The 20,135-nt window shown below is 48.9% G+C and overlaps 10 protein-coding genes across 10 annotated transcripts; 4 read left to right on the top strand and 6 right to left on the bottom strand.

Annotated features, from left to right (window-relative positions):
• Positions 1-614: 614 nt before the first annotated feature.
• Positions 615-941, bottom strand: MGYG_05457 (hypothetical protein; the record flags this gene model as incomplete). The annotated part of the gene is made up of 1 exon (XM_003172827.1): positions 615-941. One exon carries the CDS (start codon positions 939-941, stop codon positions 615-617), a length of 327 nt encoding a protein of 108 aa, XP_003172875.1.
• A 354-nt stretch (positions 942-1,295) lies between these two features.
• MGYG_05456 (hypothetical protein) lies at positions 1,296-2,041 on the top strand (the record flags this gene model as incomplete). The annotated part of the gene is made up of 3 exons (XM_003172826.1): positions 1,296-1,476; positions 1,592-1,640; positions 1,852-2,041. 3 exons carry the CDS (start codon positions 1,296-1,298, stop codon positions 2,039-2,041), a joined length of 420 nt encoding a protein of 139 aa, XP_003172874.1.
• A 2-nt stretch (positions 2,042-2,043) lies between these two features.
• On the bottom strand, positions 2,044-2,367 carry MGYG_05455 (hypothetical protein; the record flags this gene model as incomplete). The annotated part of the gene is made up of 1 exon (XM_003172825.1): positions 2,044-2,367. One exon carries the CDS (start codon positions 2,365-2,367, stop codon positions 2,044-2,046), a length of 324 nt encoding a protein of 107 aa, XP_003172873.1.
• Positions 2,368-3,918: 1,551 nt separating this feature from the next.
• Positions 3,919-4,572, bottom strand: MGYG_05454 (hypothetical protein; the record flags this gene model as incomplete). Its single annotated transcript, XM_003172824.1, has 1 exon — positions 3,919-4,572. One exon carries the CDS (start codon positions 4,570-4,572, stop codon positions 3,919-3,921), a length of 654 nt encoding a protein of 217 aa, XP_003172872.1.
• A 727-nt stretch (positions 4,573-5,299) lies between these two features.
• MGYG_05453 (phosphatidylinositol N-acetylglucosaminyltransferase subunit C) lies at positions 5,300-7,087 on the bottom strand (the record flags this gene model as incomplete). The annotated part of the gene is made up of 2 exons (XM_003172823.1): positions 5,300-6,570; positions 6,640-7,087. 2 exons carry the CDS (start codon positions 7,085-7,087, stop codon positions 5,300-5,302), a joined length of 1,719 nt encoding a protein of 572 aa, XP_003172871.1.
• Positions 7,088-7,568: 481 nt separating this feature from the next.
• Positions 7,569-9,078, bottom strand: MGYG_05452 (pantothenate kinase; the record flags this gene model as incomplete). Its single annotated transcript, XM_003172822.1, has 4 exons — positions 7,569-7,842; positions 7,902-8,397; positions 8,453-8,735; positions 8,806-9,078. 4 exons carry the CDS (start codon positions 9,076-9,078, stop codon positions 7,569-7,571), a joined length of 1,326 nt encoding a protein of 441 aa, XP_003172870.1.
• Positions 9,079-9,584: 506 nt separating this feature from the next.
• On the top strand, positions 9,585-12,256 carry MGYG_05451 (glyoxal oxidase; the record flags this gene model as incomplete). The annotated part of the gene is made up of 3 exons (XM_003172821.1): positions 9,585-10,214; positions 10,264-10,563; positions 10,613-12,256. The coding sequence occupies 3 exons, from the start codon at positions 9,585-9,587 to the stop codon at positions 12,254-12,256; spliced, it is 2,574 nt and encodes an 857-aa protein (XP_003172869.1).
• A 1,388-nt stretch (positions 12,257-13,644) lies between these two features.
• On the top strand, positions 13,645-15,816 carry MGYG_05450 (ATP-dependent RNA helicase DED1; the record flags this gene model as incomplete). The annotated part of the gene is made up of 8 exons (XM_003172820.1): positions 13,645-13,970; positions 14,039-14,096; positions 14,148-14,283; positions 14,334-14,774; positions 14,828-14,979; positions 15,032-15,225; positions 15,278-15,426; positions 15,482-15,816. 8 exons carry the CDS (start codon positions 13,645-13,647, stop codon positions 15,814-15,816), a joined length of 1,791 nt encoding a protein of 596 aa, XP_003172868.1.
• A 959-nt stretch (positions 15,817-16,775) lies between these two features.
• MGYG_05449 (hypothetical protein) lies at positions 16,776-18,117 on the top strand (the record flags this gene model as incomplete). The annotated part of the gene is made up of 4 exons (XM_003172819.1): positions 16,776-17,262; positions 17,313-17,595; positions 17,651-17,736; positions 17,795-18,117. 4 exons carry the CDS (start codon positions 16,776-16,778, stop codon positions 18,115-18,117), a joined length of 1,179 nt encoding a protein of 392 aa, XP_003172867.1.
• Positions 18,118-18,345: 228 nt separating this feature from the next.
• Positions 18,346-19,554, bottom strand: MGYG_05448 (phosphopantothenate-cysteine ligase; the record flags this gene model as incomplete). Its single annotated transcript, XM_003172818.1, has 1 exon — positions 18,346-19,554. One exon carries the CDS (start codon positions 19,552-19,554, stop codon positions 18,346-18,348), a length of 1,209 nt encoding a protein of 402 aa, XP_003172866.1.
• Between the last annotated feature and the right edge of the window lie 581 nt (positions 19,555-20,135).

The raw sequence follows: 20,135 nt of genomic DNA, 5'->3' as shown, positions 1-20,135 counted from the left end.
TCGCCGCACAGGTGAACGGACGGTGACAGGGCGAGTGTGGCGATGCGTCATTATTGGTCTAGACGAATTGAAGCCGTTGGTGAGTCGGTGGATTCCGCTGGTGTCTAGACTTTGGCTCGCGCATGAAGCCCTGTGGGTCAGCGGAGGGTCAACTTTTATATGAAATGTCTCATCAGAACTAAAGGGGATGGTACTTCATATGCAGCGGAGTTCTCCTGATTTTTCTAATCCAAATAATAGGTACAAGTCTATTTTCAGGGGTACAATCCAAAATGAGACGAAAAAGCGTAGGTATCAAGATTGGTAAGTGAAAGAATCAAGAGGTAAAAAAGTATGTACAATCTATCCAGAAACAACGAAAAATGACCGCCTTCCAAAAAATCACTGGAGGATGTAAATTAAAGAGAGTGGGGGAAGGTGGAGGCCCGCTCGACATTTTAAAAAATCAGATGTACAATTTCTTTCTCACTCCCAGCTCCGAGTTCGACTCGCATTTCCCCATTCGTAGTCAATTTTGACAGGTGTGGCATAGTGGCGTGCAACGTGGGAAACAAGGACGAGCGATGTTTTTGGGCGGTATATCGTATGATAGAAAATAGCTGTCGCCGAGATGTTTAAACATATGGGGTTGGGATGCTGGTTGGGAAGTGGTAGGTGCCGGATGGAACGGCGGTGTCCGTGACTGTGCCTGTTGGGTAAGGCAGAGTGCCAGTTCCAGTTGGGACTGGGATTCCAGTGCCAGTGCCGGTGGGCATAGGGGCGGTGCCGGTTCCGGTAGGAGTGACGGTGAAGGTGGTGCCAGTTCCGGTTGGAATGTTAGTGGGAGCACTTGGTAGTGGCAGATCATCGCTGGTCGGGAAATTGAACAAGTCGAGCCAGTTGAAAGGTCTGGCAGAGACGGCGCTGGCGAGGCCAAGGAGAATGACGGCGGAGAACTGCATCTTGAAGAGTGATGGTATGGATTTTTTATTTTTCTCTTTTTTTTTTTTTGGCTGTTTCTGGATTATTTTGTCCTGGAATAGAAGGAAGAAAAGAATGACTGGATCTTTTGATGGAAGTGAAACCTGTTCAACTATATCATAAGGAACGAAAGGGAAGAAAGAAAAGGACAGTCAAGGGAGGATGGGGAGATTATTATATAGACAGGAAGACTATACTATAGAGCTCCCGAGGGGCCAGGGGGAGTGGGTATAATAGTCCGTGAACCGTACAAGGTACCTGATATAAGCCCAGTGCAAACTCCTCTGATAGGACCAGGTATCTGGGTATGGGAGCACCGCGGAGGCTGACTCGTCATGGCAAGCCCTGCGCGGCCATTGCCATCACCAACTGGCGTAGCCGTGGTTAGACTTAAAGTTGGGTGGGGGTACGGAACTTTTGACCAAAACGCGCAGCCTCGAGTCGAAGGCCATGGTAGCTCCATTCAAAAGCAAGAAGATTGTGAAGATCTTCTTATCACAGGCGGCTGGGGGATTCGTAAGGAAGAGGAGGCCAGGAATTGCCTGTTCTGCTGGTCGTGCCTGGGAGACCCACTGGAGCAATCAGAGATGGAAAACCACCCTTTGATGGAGAAATAATGTGTCTAGAATAGTGCAATATTCCGTCATCAAAGGCGGCTTCTGGCAAGCAATCACAAAGAGGTATGAAGTCCTGACACAGCAATGCAAGGTCATCCGTCAGCAGATGAGTGTAAATACGCGGTGACGCAGCCTACTCCGCACCACTACGGTCCCATCCCTGGTGTGAATATTCAGATCAAGAGCCATCCAGGGCCGCTGCATACTGCAGAGTTATTCATCGAACCAACAGTTAGCCATCCATTAGGCCTGCAGCGTGTCCGTGTCTAAACAGAAAGGCCGGCAGGATTGGTCCTGGTTCCTGGTTCTTAGGGGATTCGCCGGTCGATCAGCCCGTCTTTGTTCTGGAAGACACGGGGAGATTGGACAGAGCAAGCTTTGGGAAGGCGAAAGAAAAGGCGATCCTTGCTGTGCGCCAGAAGATCGCTGCTCTCTTGGTGCAGTTTATGTCCACTATTCGCTAGTATCATTTGCGTTCTTCACGGCGTCGAATTTGCATAAAGTTGACATTTTTTGATTTTTGACGTTGACGATGAAACAAGGAGGCCAAAGGTGGTGGAGCAGCCGCGCTTGGCAGAATAACCAACGACTTCGCGACTTCGTCAACTTCAACTTCAACGACATCAGAACAAACATCCAAGTATCGACAGCATCGGGCGCCTACATACGAGGATGGATACTCAGCCAATGTTTGCCCGTTGCGATGGACAAGACGGATGTGTGGAGTCTTCAGCCGGATGGAGGTGTCTTGGGGATCGTCTCTGGAGTGATACTTCACAATGCACGCCATGGCAAGGCAAACTGGACCCCAAACCCGCGGTAGGCTTCGGAGCATAATTTCAGCGCAGGATGACAAGATGGATGACTTGATGATGGCCGCCGAAAACCTCCCGGCGAACAGCAGATCCCGTCATTAACTCACGTCTCGTCCAGGAACGGGACAGACCACTTTCTCTGACTCGTCAAGCCCAAGGGGTCTCCGCAGCAGATCGGCAAACATCCTGATGATCTTTCTGTTAACATTCCTTGTCACTATTCTGGATACGACCGCCTGGAATAGAACAGAGGAGACAAAAAACACTTGAAGGACTCAAGAAGCAGATAAGAAAAGCAAAAACCCAAGATGTCGAGGCTTCTGTCCTACATGATATACATAAGCCCGAGAGGCTGAGATTTCTTTTTATATCATGGCCTCGCAACCGTTTCAAGTGGTTCCTCAAGGCTTGCGCCTTGCGCGCGTGTATTCGGCCATGAAACAGCCACTTTAGTCGCGCGCACCGAGGTTTAATTAACCTTGCTCCTTTTCCTTCAAGATAAGGCATTTTGACGTGATGCCGGTGGGGGTTAGGTTTCCTTTTCTTCTTACATTGGGACTTGCAGAAACAACAGGCCAGAGAAACAACCGGCAAACTTATGCGGAGAGCGGCATAATTAGTTTTTTAGGGTAGAAATATGGTTGCATCAGCGGTCCGGGCAGAGTTTTAGAAGATTGTTTCTCCCCGTTTTATCTCCACACTTGCGAAGATTCGCTGGACATTCGACGGCAGTGCCAGATAAGGATTGGTATTAAACGGCAACTATGTTGTCGAATACTGCAGCATTGAGTTACTGGAAGGGCAGCAGTGCATTTCTTTCTTATACCCGGAGCCCACAATTGAAGTGTATTCTAATATTGCTCTTTATAATACAAGGTGGTGACGTCTATATGAGTACATGGCCACCCCTGCACATCCACATGCGCCTCTTCATTAGAACGCCGGAGATGACCTGAAGACCATTTAGTCTCCTCTGTCCTTGAGAAAAACTGATTCGGAGTTTCCACTCAGATTTTAGACATCTGGGCCATACCGGATGAATGACGTGTTAAGAGGCTCCATCGCTTTACCTGTTGGATACGGAGTGAGGTCCTAATATTAGAATCAGGTACGAGCGGCATGCCTTGCGCATGAACGAATTGTGCGAGGTGGTGCAATTGAGATAGGTCAATGGCTAGTAATGATCAAGAGGATAGGTGCCTTTGCTCATATGGTCCCCGTTCGTATATCTCGAGGCTACCTACGGCTCATGCGGTCCGCGGAGGATAGCAAGTGGGTGGTTATTCGTCCGATTTGCGAGGGGTTGTTGGAATCAACAGATGTTCCGCCGATCACAGCTAGGGTTGGCTTCCGGGAAGTCAAGTAAAAGTAAGAGGAAGATATAGTAAGAATACGCAGATAAGATCTCTGTTGTCCGTTCGGCCGGCGTGTACGGAAGCATATGCTGTATAAGATTCCTCATGAGAATCCCTGCACGAAAGCTTCTTTGTAGCTTTCAGTAATCATCAATAATACCTGCCTGCCTATCAACCCTTCTCTATTGCCAGTTTAGGACACTTTGCCCGTCCGCCTCTTGCCCTTGTACCCCCTCTTCGCTTTCGTTTCTCACTGTCTGCTCGATTGGAGTCTCCACAAGCTTGTTTTTCTTGAGAGGCTTGCTGCTTCTTTTCACTTGATGGAACCACAATCTCCACGCAGAACATGCGCAAATTGGAGGCGATAACGCTGGACATCATTGGATTGCTGGGCAATGCTTGCTTGCGGATTTCCTTTTTCACCTCCTTATCTCTCTTCTCTTCCCCATACCCCTTCTCTGTTTGAGCAACTCTTTTCGTCTCCTTCACATGTTCTTCCTTTCTCTCCTCTTCCTTTGCTACAGCTTCCACTTTTTCATTTGTTTGCCCGTCGTCTTGTCGGGATCCCCGAGATATGACGCGGACCCGCCTTAGCCTCGTGCTCTTGAGGGTAAGTTGCTTGTATTTCGGAGGTTGTCCTTTCTCTGCTGCAGTTTTTGCGGGGGCTGCTGCAGGTAATGTGATATCCTTCGGTTCAGCGATTTTATTAGGCTCACGGGGTTTCATTCCGATGCATGGCTGGGAGTTGACTTTATCAACCCACTGCATGATGAGCGCTGTCTTTTCCGCAGTCAGATAACGTCGTACAGCTGGCATTTTCTCCATGGTCACTCTATTTCCGTACCAAGGGAGATACCGGGTAACGGATAACGGATAAAAGAATTGTGGGATTGCAGTGGCCCTGCGAAGATCATTGAGGAAGCCGAATGACAAGAAAATTCAGGCTTGCTATCATATCAGTATTGGCGGAGTTTCGATATTGAGGGGTAAACTGCTGTGCCACGGATAAACTGCAGCATCGCATTAAAACCGTAAAACGAGTGAACGCTGCAACAAGAAAAGGATACAGAAAAGAATTGAGTGGCTGTGGTGAAGTGAGTTTGTCTCCACGCTTGAGATGTTCGAGTCGAAGAGATGTCTTTGAAGCGCGCGCATCTAGACGCGATGTCACATGGAACAAGCGCGTTTCCCCAAATAATGACATCACTGCCCCCTTTGCCCCTTTTTTGGTACGTTTTTCTTCATATTAACCTACTGTTTTGTTTTATTAGAGCGGGCTCGAGCTGGTGAAGAGATGGGAAAGGTGAGCTGATACTCTGGGTTCATTACTCTATATACGTATTACTAAAGGGCTATGTGCAGAAGACATCAGTAGGAAATGCACCACGATCTCCTCCCCTTCGTCCAAATAAACGCCTCGACTTGACAAACGCTCAAAACCACGTCATTAAGACATCAAATGAGAAAGCAAGAGATCTATGTAAGCGGCCCTTTTATCCCTGCGCATTCAAGGAAAAGAGGCCAAGAAAGAAAAGAAAAGAAAATCGACTTTTCAGTCCCAGTGCCGTCGTATGATGGGCTTTGCTGGATCCCAGGGTCCAATGACAACATTCTTATACCGCTGCAGGCTTATGAGCCACCAGCTACAGCATCCCATTATCAATGCAGTCGACGGGCTGCCTATGAGAATACCAATGATGGCACCCGAGAGACCACCTCTAAGTGTGATGCCGACCGATGCACTGGCAAACACAACCAAAGCCATGGTGAGAGCCACATGCCCGCGCCATGAGTAAGAGCGCAAATGGCGACGAAAGACGGGAAAGAGTCCAAAAACCTCAATCGAAAAGAGGGTAAGGCTGAAGACATGAGAAGTAGATTTTAGGCGAGATGCAAGCACGGTGGATGCCATGAGGGCTGCGTTAGTTGAAAGAGAGGCAGGAAAGTTGGCTGTAGCAGCGCCACCAACAGGGGTATTTTTCTCTCCAGATCCGTAATCAAAGAAAAAGATGTTGATGGCCATTAGCCAGCAGCTCATGGCCCATATTGAGTCGCTGGTTGTTGATTTGGTGAGCGATTTAAGAATGGGACTGAGACCACGCAAGGTGCAGAATATTAACAACGCAGATTTGACGGTAGTGAACATCTGTCGGTGCCGCGATGCTATGAAAGCTGCTGTTGGCGAGGGTATTTGAAGCGGTGATTGTGGGGTGGCGACGCCGGACGACTTGCCGCAAGAAGTGTTTGCCTTGGATCCAAGTACGCAGTCCGAAGCGTTCATCGAAACGGGAGACAGTGAGAGATGAGCAGACTGCTCTGAATGCAAGGATGTTGCCGAGGTGCTGATAGAGTGTGAGCGAGTTCCTGAGCCAGAGTCTGAGCCTTCTCTACTCGGCACGCTTCCAACACTCGACGTATCCAGAGACAACCCAAGGCCGCCGTTCACATCGTTCTCCTTTCCATCAAGGCTCTCTGGGTTACTGCAGCTGGAAGTAGAGTGGTTACGAGTAGTTGCGCTAGACTCCTTCAGTAGCTTGATTGCTTCCATGGCTTCTGCGGCTTCCATGCCATCCTTTGCGACCCAGTAGTCCCAGACTACCCAGCCAAGGATGGTGCAGATACTTCCGCAGCTGACAACGGTTATCGGGTTGACACGCTCCTGGAAAATGACAGTAAAGCAGCAGACGAATATGATGACGGAGCAGACATGCTGTACGATGACGGTGAAATCAGCCACCAGCGGCCAGAAATCGTACGGTTGAAGCCGAGGGTTTCGCTGTAAATGGTCGAGAAAAGTCTCAGTGTCCGTGTAGTTATCAGGATCTATACCAGACTCTCCGTTAGCATACTTGTTTCCCATAGCCATTGACTAAAGATATGCCAGCGTCATACAAGACTGCTTGACCCATAGAAGCTTCTTCCATTGTCCCTTTCTCTTGCGACGACCTCGATCCCTCCGACGATCCTTGACGGGCTTCGAGTCCAATCCAGGCACCGCAGGCGGAATCCGCAGTGCCGCTACCGCTGCTGGAGTCGCAACGCTCCTGTTGAGTAGTCTCGCTGTCTCGTTCGTGGTACTTCCGCCATCTCTACTGGCGCCTGCCGCTACGTTCCCCGGACGTAGCCTTGGAGGCGAAGTAAAGTAAGCGTCTTCCGGCGCAAGCCTGCTTGGATCCGGCGAGAGGTGTCGTACAGGCCGAGCCTTGAGGCCAGCGCGGTTGGGATGGGTCTCGACGGGGACTGGGGGTGGGATGGGGGTAGCGGGTGTAGGTGGTGAGGCCGGCGGCTGCTGCGACTTGAGCGACGGAGTGGACTGGCGAGACGAGCGGCTGCTAGCCATGACAGGCTCTGGGGGGAGAGCAGAGAATGCACTTCGTCACCGTCTACTCATGGCATGGCGGCCGAGAAGAAGAAGCAGAAGAAGAAGAAGAAGTCCTTCAACAGCCTGTCTGTCTGTCTGTCTGTTGTTTTCTGTCTTGTTTGATTTCTCTCCTTGCCGCGATTTTTCGCCTCGAGATGAAGTTCTTGATGTTTCCTGATTGGGGCAAACGTCATAGTCACGTGAGGCTATCAAATTAAATCTCCTTTTTTTTCCCTGTCGATCAAATGTCAATATTGACTGACGATCGAGATGAGATGGAGATGAAGGCGAAAAGGTGAGGATGGCGGCGGCTTGAAAGAGATATATGATGTATTTGTACATGAGACGTATATCTATAGAGCCTAACTGGGCTAACCTATGTCTACGTAGAAAACTGGGTATAGATAATAGGGGTTGGCAAGAGTATACAAATGACGAGCCCCATCTAGCCTGATAATCCTTATCTCTGGTTGAAGCGGGCGGCCGTGGCATTCTCGATGCTGTTCCTGCGGCCCCAGTGCTGTGGCTGGCGCTTGAGGAATGCTCCGACGGCTCCCAGGTAGCCTTCATGGCGCAGGAAGTAGGCCTGCTTCTCTCCCTTGGACCAAAATCTAATAGCATAGGAAAGAGTGTTCATGGTCTGGCGGTGGCCTCGGATAAACGAGCCTCCAAAGTATATGTGTTTGATCTGGTGTTTTTCAGATTGTAGATATGCAATTTGGCCGATATTATTACTGCGGCTGTTAGCTGACCCGTTGAATACGACGACGGCTGAGGAGACTGAAGTACATACCTTATGGCGAATAAGAGACTCTGGCTCATGTCTTCGTGGGAGAAATGAGAGATGTCCTGCTCTGAAGTCGGCGACTCGCTGCCGCTATTCTCAGCATTCCTCTCCTCGAGCCGCTTCAGCTTGAGGACTTTGCCAAAGGTACTAGCGATGGCTGTACTCTTCAACCCGATCTTGCCGTAGTCTGTGCCGTAGATGTCGCCCACGAGCATGTCGACTCCGCTGTTGTCCCCTCGCTCTGCCATGGCCAGCATCTCGTCAAACGTGCGAGCACCGGTCAGGAGGGCCATGAGGCCCCAGAACGTCCCTCCACCAAGTGAAGTTCCGCCTACTCGCTCGAACCGTCGAGGGCCCGAGACCTTGACCATCGAGACACCGGAGCCTATGTTCACCAGCAGATACGGGTATACGTCCGCCCTGGCCTCTGCAAACTGCATCGGCGTCGTCTCGCTGTAGGTAAACACCTCGTTCGGGATCTCCGTTATGAAGAAGTCGAGTCCTACAACTCGTTAGCTTATCTTACTCTCCACCGTTAGAAGGAAAACGTTACACACCTATGATCAGGCACTCCATCTCATCCTCCCTGAGTACGTTAACCCCCAGAGCCTCCTTGAGCATGTCGTAGAACTTGTATGCGCCTCCACCGGTAGCCATGACACAGAGCTCGTACGGAGCCGAGCCATTCCTCTTCTTGTGGTTCTCCTTCAACTCCTTCAGGAAGTCGATACACAGGTCTATCCGGCTTGTCTCGAAATTTATAAAGTTGAGTCGACCACCACTACCAGACTGGCTTATCTCAGGAGAAAAGTAGACGAGCTTCGCCAGCGTCCCGCCAATCTAACAAAATCAAAAATCAGCATCATATCCGTAATCATATACATATATACAAGGCGCAGAGTAGACTCACATCGACGGCGACATGGCTGACCACGTCTGTATGGTGAGGGAGGCGAATATCCTTGTGCTCGTAGTGAACGCCGTCGGCATCGTCTCGCCCATGGGCCGCAGCCCGCTCGTCCTCGTCCAGGATAAAGGCGCCCTTAACATTGATCTTGACCGAGCCCGGGTTCGAGATGGTCTCGCGCAGGCGCTCAACAGAGATGTCGTTCTCCGTCTGCGCTCGCCGGCGCCGCGAGGCAGCGGACTCCACACCCGCACAGGATCCTGGCGCGGCAGACATGATGTTTCGGGGGCAGACGGTGGTGCGGTCGCATGGGCATCGAGACGTCCTGGCTCTGTGCTCCGTCCTAGGTTCCTTTTATCTCTGCGCTTCAGGCTTCTCGGCTTCGTCTGTGTCTTTGTTGCACCTTGGAAGAGGATCCGAGGCTGTCGTGCCCACGCTTACGCCGTAATTCTCCTTCTGCTCCTTTTTTCGCCGAGGATCAGCTCAACCTCCAACCGCCAGCTCCGGCGCTACAAGACGGCCACTTCCACGACCACTACAGCTTACGGCTGCGAAACAATGCTGTGACTGCTGTGAAGATGGCGACGATGGCTGCTGGGCGGGACTGCCCTGGACAAAGACTCGCTTTCTGCGGCGGTCGAAAGTGCCTGCCGCAGCGCTGGTGTTGACAGGTTTGACTGACAGCTGACAGTCAATATCAACATCGCGGATGGCGGCAATGCCAGGCTTGAAGAGACAACAGCTTCAAGATCCCGTTACTGGACTGATACCAAGCTCTTACGATGAAGGGAATCCTGCTGGCTCTGCTTGTCTGCGCGGCAGAGGCGCATATCATCTTCGAGCATGCGCCGCTCTCCTGTGATCCTATCTTGCCGGCATTCCAGGGCTGTCTACGAGGCCAGCGGTGCTCTCGACACGGGAAGTGTGAGAGCAGCCATCGTCCAGAGGATGAGATCCAGCCTCCCCAGTCTGATTCCACGGCTGAGATCACCCAGAGAGACTCGGAGGTTGAGTATGCGCCTGGCAAATGCCGTGGAGACGCCGGTGAGGGAGAGGCAGGGATAGCAGCAGACTGCTTCATGAAGCATCCCTCACACCTCATTGACGAAGATGATGTGACCCAAAAGGCTGCTCGTCCGCATCTACGACGACCGTTCTGGCGTCCTCCTTTCCGCCCAAAGCCAAAGGTGTCCATTACTGGTACTAACAGAATTAAGCTGCCTACTCCAACTGCCTCTGCCACTCCTACTAGCACTAGTACTAGCACTGGCCAGCCCCAGCCCCAGCTTCCTAAGCCGTCTATGCCATCTGGCCCTCTTGGAAATGTCACCACCGATGGGACATGTGGTTCGACGCATGGAGATACTGTCTGTGGAAACTGGTTCTACGGCTCTTGCTGCTCTGCTTATGGTGTACGTGCTTCATCTTCCCTCTACGTGTTCGTTAACCAACTGGTTCCAGTTCTGTGGAAATAGCACCGCCCACTGCGGATTGGGATGCCAGTCTGGCCCATGTATAAACGGGCCTGCATTGATACCCATTGCTCCTCTAAGCTATCATCCATTCAAGATTCCTGGGACGTTCACAACTGTTGGCAGGTCTGGGGTTCCAGCCATGATGGCCATCCTCATGCCTAACGGGAAAGTTGCATTCGCGGACAAGATCGAAAACTATACTGAACTGATTCTACCAAATGGACAATTTGCTTACTCCTCAGAGTATGACCCGGTTACCAATGACGTTGTAGCCTTAGAATACAAAGTGCGTATTTCTTTATGTATCCTGCTGTTCTATGCTAATAAACTTACAGACCAATGCATTTTGTGCTGGTGGAACCGTTCTGGCCGACGGTCGTGCTCTGTCTGTTGGTGGGAATGGCCCGTTGAACTTCATAGATCCAACGGTAAAAGACGGGTTTAAGGGGATCAGATATCTCGAACGCAAGTTCGATGATCCAAAGGCAGAAGAAGGGTGGATTGAGCCTGGTCACTCTCTGTCCTCTGCTCGCTGGTATCCCTCTGTGCAGACTATGCCTGATGGGAGAATATTCGTCGCGTCAGGTAGCTTGAATGGCTTGAACCCGACCAACTCGGATAATAACAATCCCACATACGAGCTCCTGGACCGTGACGGTTTTCCCCATGGCAATAGCGTGGTCATGTCCATACTAGAGAAGAACCAGCCTTACTATATGTACCCCTTTCTTCACCTTCTCAAGGATGGAAATCTCTTTGTCTTCGTGTCGAAATCTTCACAGATCTTCAATGTTGAGACGGATACCATTGTCAAGACCCTCCCAGACCTCCGTGGTGACTTCAGAACTTATCCAAACACAGGAGGAAGTGTTATGTTCCCTCTGAGTTCTGCCAATGGATGGGAGCCTGAGATCATGATCTGTGGAGGTGGTGCTTACCCTGACATCAACAGCCCAACCGACGCTAGTTGTGGGCGCATAAAACCTCTGTCTGAGAATCCAACGTGGGAGGTTGAGTCAATGCCGAGTGAAAGGGTCATGGTAGAGGGTACCTTGCTACCAGACGGCACCATCATCTGGCTGAACGGTTGCAGCCGTGGTGCACAAGGGTTTGGAATCGCAAAGGACCCAGTATACGATCCCTGGATATACAACCCCCACGCTTCCAACCTTGAACGCTGGGCTGTTGGTGGATCAAGCACAATTGCCCGCATGTATCACTCCGTTGCTCTGCTGTTGCTCGACGGAACAGTGATGGTTGCAGGATCAAACCCCGTTGAGCAGCCTGTGCTCGTCCCCAACCCCAAGGACCCCAAGACTGCATACGTGACCGAATTCCGAGTTGAAATATACACTCCTCACTACCTCAGTGGCAAGAAAGCGACTCAGCGACCATTTGATGTTGTCTTGTCAAACAGACATCTAGTTGCCAACGGTGGGGCCTTTACAGTTAAATTCAACATCCACAAAGACGCTATTGACCTCCATGTTGTTCTTTACCAAGGCGGATTTGTCACCCACTCACTTCACATGGGCCACCGAATGCTCTACCTCGACTACACGGGCTGGAAAGCCGGTGAAGCCGAGCAGACAGTTGAAGTTGCTATGCCTCCAGACTCGAACATCGCACCTCCCGGTGCCTACGTCATCTATATTGTTGTGGATGGAGTGCCTAGCATGGGACAGTTTGTCATGGTCGATAATCCTGCACCGGCTGGTGATAAACCCAAAGAGGGAGACAAGCTTAACGGCAAGGACACAGAGGTCCAGGAGAAGCAGGATCAGCAGCTCGACGAGGCAAAGGCCAACAAGACAGTTGAAGAGGGCAATGGCATGCCTAAGAATGGGACAGAAAAAGATGACAAAAAGGGCAAAGACAAAGACAAACAGGGCACCGATGATGGTAAGAAGGGCAAAGAGAAAGAGAATGGTGAAGAAAAGGACGAGGAAGAAGAGGATGAAGTGGAGGAAGAAGACTAGACGAAGTCTCCTGATCCGTATGGATTATGTGTATATCTTTTATAGTTGACAGGCCCCTCGAAAGTTGAATATGTTACCTCATTAATCAACTACTTGACCCTGTAGCTCATGATAGTAGGAGTATCATTTTCATCTGCCATACCATCGATAGATCTAGCATGTCAGAGAAGCTTTTGCTCTGGGCCAAAAAGGGGTGGATGACTAAGATTCGCAAGTGATCACTTCCACATTTTAACTATATCACGTGGCTAATCATCAAGTGACTAAGCAAAACACTACCATGATAGGAAATTTCATGCTTATTAATACAATACATATTATATTACGTATTATAATCAAAGTTACATTTTCGAGCCAATGAGAAAATATTCTATTCTCTTCTCAATACATAAAATCCAATATAAATCCATAAAATCATCAACTTTTCCTCCTTCATCTTTTCAAAGTCGAACTTTGCTATTTGAACAGGCAATTAAATCAATAATTGATATCAATATTTGGAGATACCAAAGATAAGGGGACACATATAGATGATGTGGGATGCTGCCATCGCTGCCAACCAGGCTGATCTGATACCTAACTGCCACTTCGAGCCGTCAACTGCTCTATTAAATATGGATATTAAATATCAATACCTCCCTATAAGAATGAATATATCAATTAAAGCCTCCATAAGCAGGCCAGGGATCCGAGATAATATTTATACCCAGCACTAGTAATATTTATTAAAGGAGCCTGCAGGATCCCGTCTGTATGTCTTTCTTAGTGATCTCTCTGCCTCTCTTTATACCAACAGGCAGAAGCAGATGCAGTTATCCATGGAGCCAGAGAAGGAAAAGTAGAAGAGATACCAGGTTTATAATAAACAAAAACTAGCCCTGTCCTTTTGCTGCATGATAGCCTAGCGATACCACAATTCAATGCTATCACAACTTGCCTCTGCCCTCTCTTCTGCTATGCCTTTCTCCTCCTTACTTACTTCTTAACGCCCGCATTGCGTCTTCTTCTGCTCTCTAGGCCAGAAATTGTGCTTTGTAAGTGAAGAGATTTCACTGTTTCTCGGCGCTGGATGGGATATAAAAAAGGAAGAAACATCTGTTTTCCTTCTTCTTCTTTTCTTCTCTTCCGTAACTGTCCTCCTCATATTGTTGACTTTTGTGCTACTCAACCTCATCTTTTACCAACCTGACTTCTGTCCTGCACTAGAACATCAACTGCTTCAGCATCAGACACTGAACGAGGTACAACTCTCGAGGTATCTGTCGTATTTCCTTTTCTTCGGTATGCCCCTCGCACCCTTTCTTCAAGCTGCCTGCTTTGACGCGTTTTCGAAGGCTGACGTCGCGCTTGATATCAAGTACCGTCACCCGTAACAGCCAGCCGTCACGATGTCTGTTGCCAGCGCTACAGAGGTGCTCACCATGCCTCCAGAGCCTCTCGACGAGATGGCTGCTCTGGCCGCCGCTCTGCCTGAGGGCGAAGAGGCAGCTGCCATGGCTCGCGAGAAGGGCTGGGTCGAGCCTCAGCGCTACAACTACGACGCCTACAACGCCCTCAACCGTGACGACTATGCCGATGCCTTGCCGTGGGCGTCTAACTCCGCCAAGTACGAGTGGAAGGAAGAGTATGGTGATATTGGTCCTCCAAACGAAGAGCTGGAGCAGATGCTCTTCAAGGACGAGTATATTCCTCGCGTTGGGAAGTTGCTTGAGAAGTATGCCTACCCGTGTCCAACTTGGGGCTTCTACGCGTTTTGCTTGCTGACCTTCGATGCTATTATAGCATTCGTTCAATTCAAGTTACCGCAGAGACAACTGAGCGTCCCGATCCCATCAAGAGTGTAAGTACCAATATCCAAATGCATGTGGATAGTTGCTAACCAGGTATATAGTTCGATGAGGCTGGCTTGCATCCTATCATGTTGAACAACATCAAGCTTTGCGGATATGTTGTCCCAACTCCTGTTCAAGCTTACTGTATTCCCGCTGTCCTGACCGGCCATGACTTGATTGCAGTCGCTCAAACTGGTATGATAGACATCATATTTGTGGTTGAGTTATCGCACTGACAATTTTAGGTTCTGGAAAAACCGCTGCCTTTTTGATCCCCGTTTTGTCTAGATTGATGGGCAAGGCAAAGAAACTCGCCGCCCCTCGCCCTGACTTGGGCAACGGTTTCAACGAGAGCTTGGATGCCGTTCGTGCTGAGCCTCTTGTTCTTATTGTCGTTCCAACCCGTGAGTTGGCCACCCAGATCTTTGACGAGGCACGCCGTCTCTGCTACCGCTCCATGTTGCGTCCATGCGTTATCTACGGAGGTGGGCCCAGCCGTGACCAGCGCATTGAGCTCCAGAAGGGTTGTGACATCCTGATTGCCACCCCCGGCCGTCTTATCGACTTCATGGATAAGCCTCATATCCTTTCTCTCTGCCGTGTTCGTTACACCATCATTGATGAGGCTGATGAGCTCCTCAAGTCCGACTGGGAGACCGAGTTTACCAAGATCCTTGCCGGCGGAGGTATGTACACAGTCTTTCTAACTATGCATATTAGATACTAACCCCTTGTATAGATATCAACGAAGATGCTGACCATCGTTATATGATGTTTTCTGCCACCTTCAACAAGGGTTGTCGTCAGGTTGCTCGCAAGTTCCTGGCCAGCGACTATGTTCGAATCCGCATCGGCCGTGTTGGAAGCACCCATTTGAACGTTACCCAGCAGGTACAATATACTCCCTATCCTTCATTAAATATCACTGCTAAATAAAGTCTAGCTTGTCTGGGCCGAGGAAAACATGAAGAAGAAATGTCTGTATGATCTGTTGATGGCCATGCCCCCATCCCGTACCATCGTGTTTGTCAACAACAAGACCCAGGCGGATCTCATCGACGATTTCTTATTCAACATGGGGCTGCCTAGTACCTCCATCCATTCGGACCGTACCCAGCGTGAACGTGAAGATGCCATGTTAGTATTTGCTGTTCCTTATTCTATACAGTTATACTGATATACTCTCTAGTCGTGCCTTCAAGACTGCAAAGTCTCCTATTTTGATTGCCACTGCAATCTCTGCTCGCGGCCTTGACATCAAGAATGTCATGCACGTCGTCAACTACGATTTGCCTTCTGTCCAGCACGGTGGCATCGACGAATACATCCATCGCATTGGTACGCTACTCTAATTCAAACACAAGGTTTTCCACCGCTAAGACAAATTTTACAGGTCGTACTGCACGTATCGGCAACCCCGGTTTAGCTACCTCGTTCTACAACGACAAGAACTCCGACATTGCCAGCGATCTAGTCAAGATCCTCATTGAATCCAAGCAAGTCGTTCCCGACTTTTTGCAGAGCGAATCTCCACCTGATGGTGTACTCGACTTCAACGATGACACCGATGAGGAAGCTGATAATGATGACAATGCTGGTGGTGACGATGGCTGGGGCGCGGCTGCTCTTCCGCCACTTGCCCCCGGCTTCGCTGCGGCTGCTAACGCCAACCCTGAGCCTGAGTCTCAAGGTGGTTGGGGTGGTGATGCTTCCGCTGCTGACTGGTAAATAATGGTTCATGATGCCGATACTTCCATTACCAGTGCTATCCCATTTGCATCGTCGCCTCAAGCTCAGATCTTGCCTAACCGTTAACCATCACCCGACATAAAACAAATCTCCAGAACAAGTCTCCAAAATCTGCATACATCAACAAAACAACGAAAAAAAAAAGAAAAGAAAAAGAAAAAAAAAATCGGCCAGATTTGGTCATATTTCCTAGCTCTTCAGCCTTACACCATGGATACCGCTCTGCCGGCACAAGATCGTCTCTCTTGCTGCTATGCCTGTTGCTCCCTTATCTAACCTCAGTCTATGTAGGGAGCAACAAAATCAAGTTGCTGGCGGGGCGGTATCCATGGTGTCAATTCAAATTACCAAAAAAATTTGTCATTTCATTTTAAACAAAACGATAGGGACCAACTGCTTAGTCTAGGTTGCTAGTTAGGTAGTTAGTTTAGGATGCAAATCCAGACTCTTTCTCTATCATACGATCCTCTCAGCAAATATTATAGAGTAAACGTAACAGTGTTTTGTTGGACGAAGTGTAACTATAGGATGGCGTACTTAAACAAATAGGGGGCTACGGTGCGGATGGCAACCAGCCAAGAAACCCACAACATCTCAAGCGTCAACATCTTCAAACGCCTTCTAATGTAAACACAGCCATCAATTTCCTACCAGAGCTACCAACGTGCTGTTGACTACGGTCATGTCATCTCTCTTCATCATGCTTTCTACTAGGGTTGACGTCTCGTCAGCTCTTTCCACTACAAGGAGTCTTCTTGCTGAAATTCAGTCGCGATATAAAACTGTCCCATGGTTTATCGACAATTGCTCCATGTCATGACTCGATACCCATCGCTCAAAGCATTTACGAAGTATCATCAACTATTGAATACCTTTAGCATTCGGTATATTCAAGTTACTCCGTATATCCATCAGATATTGAATCCAAAGCACCCACCATGGGGTTCTCGTCCTGGTTCCAGAACCTGGCGTCGATAGCAATCGGCAGCGTCCTCCTGCTACACACCAACTCGTCTCTCGCCGCTCCAGTCGCAAAATACGACCCCTTGGTAATTGATACATTTCGTAATCCTGCAACTAACGATCTCGGAATCTGGCATGGCGTTGACGAAGGGATGCCCGCTGAATATGGCGGAGATTTTCTACGCCTTTCCCCGACAAATGCCGATATGAACTTCTATACCCAGGTTTCTATCGGCTGCAAGGACATGACTGCGTATAAAGATTCATATCTCCATGTCGTCTTCAAGGGGTCGGATAAGTTTAGCATTAGCTTCACCCAGCATAATGCAGAATGTGATCAGAAGAGAGCCCCGTACCCTGAAACGTGGGACTCGGTCGAGGCTTCGCGATATTCTAGTGGAGAGGATATTTACATTCCCCTATCTCATTTCCATATCGACTTTACAAGGACCAACTCGATTGGTTTCCACGGCTTCTATGCCGGAGGAGATGTGACCTTGTTCAAAATTGAGATCGTTTCTTCCCTTCCGGAGGTGTCAAGATGCCCGAGAAGCTTCCAACTGGCACTCTAGCATTGAGATGCAAGAGACCTAACTCGTTTGCCTTTGGAATCGATGATGGACAGCCGCAATACGCTCAGGAGGTTATGAAGATGCTGGCGGAAGAGGATATTCTAGTCACGTTCTTCACTGTTGGTAACGGCCTATTGGACGAAACTGCCAACTTTACAAACGTATACAAGGAGATGCTGGGCCGTGGGCACCAGGTTGCTCTTCATACATTCTCCCATCCCATGTATGTTGGTCCCTAGGGATAAATTTTTATGAAGTTCGAGTCTAACGTCATATAGGATGGAAGGGTTACCAACCACTGAGCGTATTGACGAAGAATTTACAAAGAACATTAACGTCTTTAAGGAAAAACTGGGAATTGAGAGTAGGTTGTCAATATCAAGTTACCTACTCTGTATTTCATTACTAATAGGAGTTAATAGGTCGCTATTTCCGTCCGCCCTTCGGTAATGTGGGCGCTCGAACTCGACAAAGACTTGCAGCCTTGGTTCCTGACCCATACATCATCAACTGGAGTGTGGATATTGAGGATTGGCTGTGGGCTGGCTCTCCAACTCCTGAGAAGCAACTTGAGGCCTTCAAGCGAGACTTCGAGAAGGGTGGTGATATTGCTGTCATGCACTACCTCAACCCCACAACCATCTCTTACTTCAGAGATGTATTCCAGCTAGTCAAGAAGTCTGGAAAGCGCATTATGCGAGTTGACCAGTGCATGGAAGACCCGTCAGCACCACCATTGAACTGAAACCCAGTGATACTGGCATTGGATCCATAGATTTTGAAGACAGAGTGGTTGAAAACTATTATTAGTAACAGCATGATGGCATTACACTCTTTTTACTAGCCTCGATAGGGATAGATATTGCAAATGCTATTAACCATTAGCCCTGAACGGAATATATATAACTACACGGGTGAAGTATAGCAATCATTTGTATCCGATACATATGGATTCCACAATGCCACCCTTTGTTCAATTTGATTCTTTCGTCTTTCTAAAGGTCTCAATCATCTCACTATGCGCCTTCTTCAATTCCGGAATAATCAAGCTCTCAATTTCCACATCCGGCTGCAGTTGAGGCACGCCTCCACCTCCGGCAACACTGCCCTTTCTCATCCTTGTACTCGATTTCGGAACGCGAACCCACTTCAGGCCAAATTTGCCCGTCGCCTTATCTCGGCTCACAAATACAACCTCCCATTTGCGGGTTGACAGTAGGTTACCAATAACCAAATGATGTGCATACCGCTGCAGCGCTTGCTCAGACTTGGATATAAGTAGATCTGGATCTGTCTCAAGTTTAAAGCTAACCACCATGCTGCCCGTCGGCGCCCAGCCGTCAACCAGCCGATGCAAGAACTTAGGAACGGGATCAAGGTCGATAATAAGCTTTTTGCCATGCGTTGGGGGCTTTGGGTCATTAAATCCAGTATAAATTGAGTCTGGATCAATACCAGAATCCGCCCTGTTTGGATCCGACTTCTCCTTATTGGTAACTGGCTCGTTGGACGACTGGATCTTATGCTCTACCATCCTGTCACGAGGGATAAAGAAATCTGAAACAGCCGCAGCAAGGTAAAAGAGAGCATTGGGGCCGAGGGGCTGCATCAGGTTGGCGAGTGATCGGAGTTCGTACAGGTATTCCGTCACCGTGACGAAGGGAAGGACAAGTAGGAGATCGTTATCCTTAGCATATCGGTACTGTCGCAGAACCTTGCGCATTTCATCCTGGTATTCCGATCGTACGATGATAGGGCCATCTCCATTACTATTCGTATTTGAAGAGTCAGAAGAAGAGTTGCCTTCATCCATGAAATCGAGGAAACAATTGGTCGAATGGCTGAAATGTCTTGAATATGGAAGCAAGCTGAATTGCCGGTGTAAGAATATCACTGCATATCCCTCTTGCAAGAAATACTCAGCAGAAGTAGCTCCACGAGTACCGGCAGAAAAGTTGTCCACGAATCTGACTGTCTGTGTCTCAAGTGGTACTGTTGTCCCTCCTGAAGTGACGAGGACCAATCTTCGGCCGGTCTGAACATGTCTGTTTATGAACTCTTTTGCCAACTCATAATGTTCTTGCAACGATGGAGGCGGCGGGTTGATTTTGAAATAATAAGATTCGGCTTCCTCGGGAGTCAGGGTCTGTGTTGACGGAGCTATATGAGCTGCTTGAGACATGGTAGCGATGATTTATTTACTTCGGGATATAGTAGGAGATATCTAGCCGCCAAAGAGGGTGGCGACGAGATATCGATATTAAACTCGGCGGATATAAAGTGATTGCTGTATTGTTCTCTTTGCCTCCGGCTGTAGTTGGATGTATATATTTGAAAGGTATGACTGCGCTTCTTCGGCGAGTTCTTTATATAGGCGATTGATCCTTAGCGGTTCCAGATCCTACTTTGTATATCTTATCATTGGCGGGGCACGGCGCAAGACCATCGAAAGGTGACACTATAGAGCACTTGGGGAGACGAAGAAAGATAATCCTCACGGCCAATCCAGTATGTTATCACAATGAAGGACGAAGATCGTATATTACTTGCCGGCAATGAATGAATATCGTCAACTCTTGCTAGATGTTTTTGCTCGAGGTTTGAATTTCTTTTCTGGGACACGCAGCATTAGAGTTATGCCTCGGCTAACTAGAGAGCGAATCTACGGCGGTTTTGATGACTAAGCAGACGTTTACTTTGGTGGGAGAAAAGGAGAATTCACTATAAGAAGGCCTTTTGATATTGTTGATAGGGGCAAATTAA

Source organism: Nannizzia gypsea, genomic scaffold, assembly GCF_000150975.2.
Source record: "Nannizzia gypsea CBS 118893 supercont1.4 genomic scaffold, whole genome shotgun sequence".
Taxonomy (NCBI): Eukaryota; Fungi; Ascomycota; class Eurotiomycetes; order Onygenales; family Arthrodermataceae; genus Nannizzia; species Nannizzia gypsea.
Note: the sequence above shows the minus strand (reverse complement) of the source record. Positions and strands in the feature narration are given on the sequence as shown.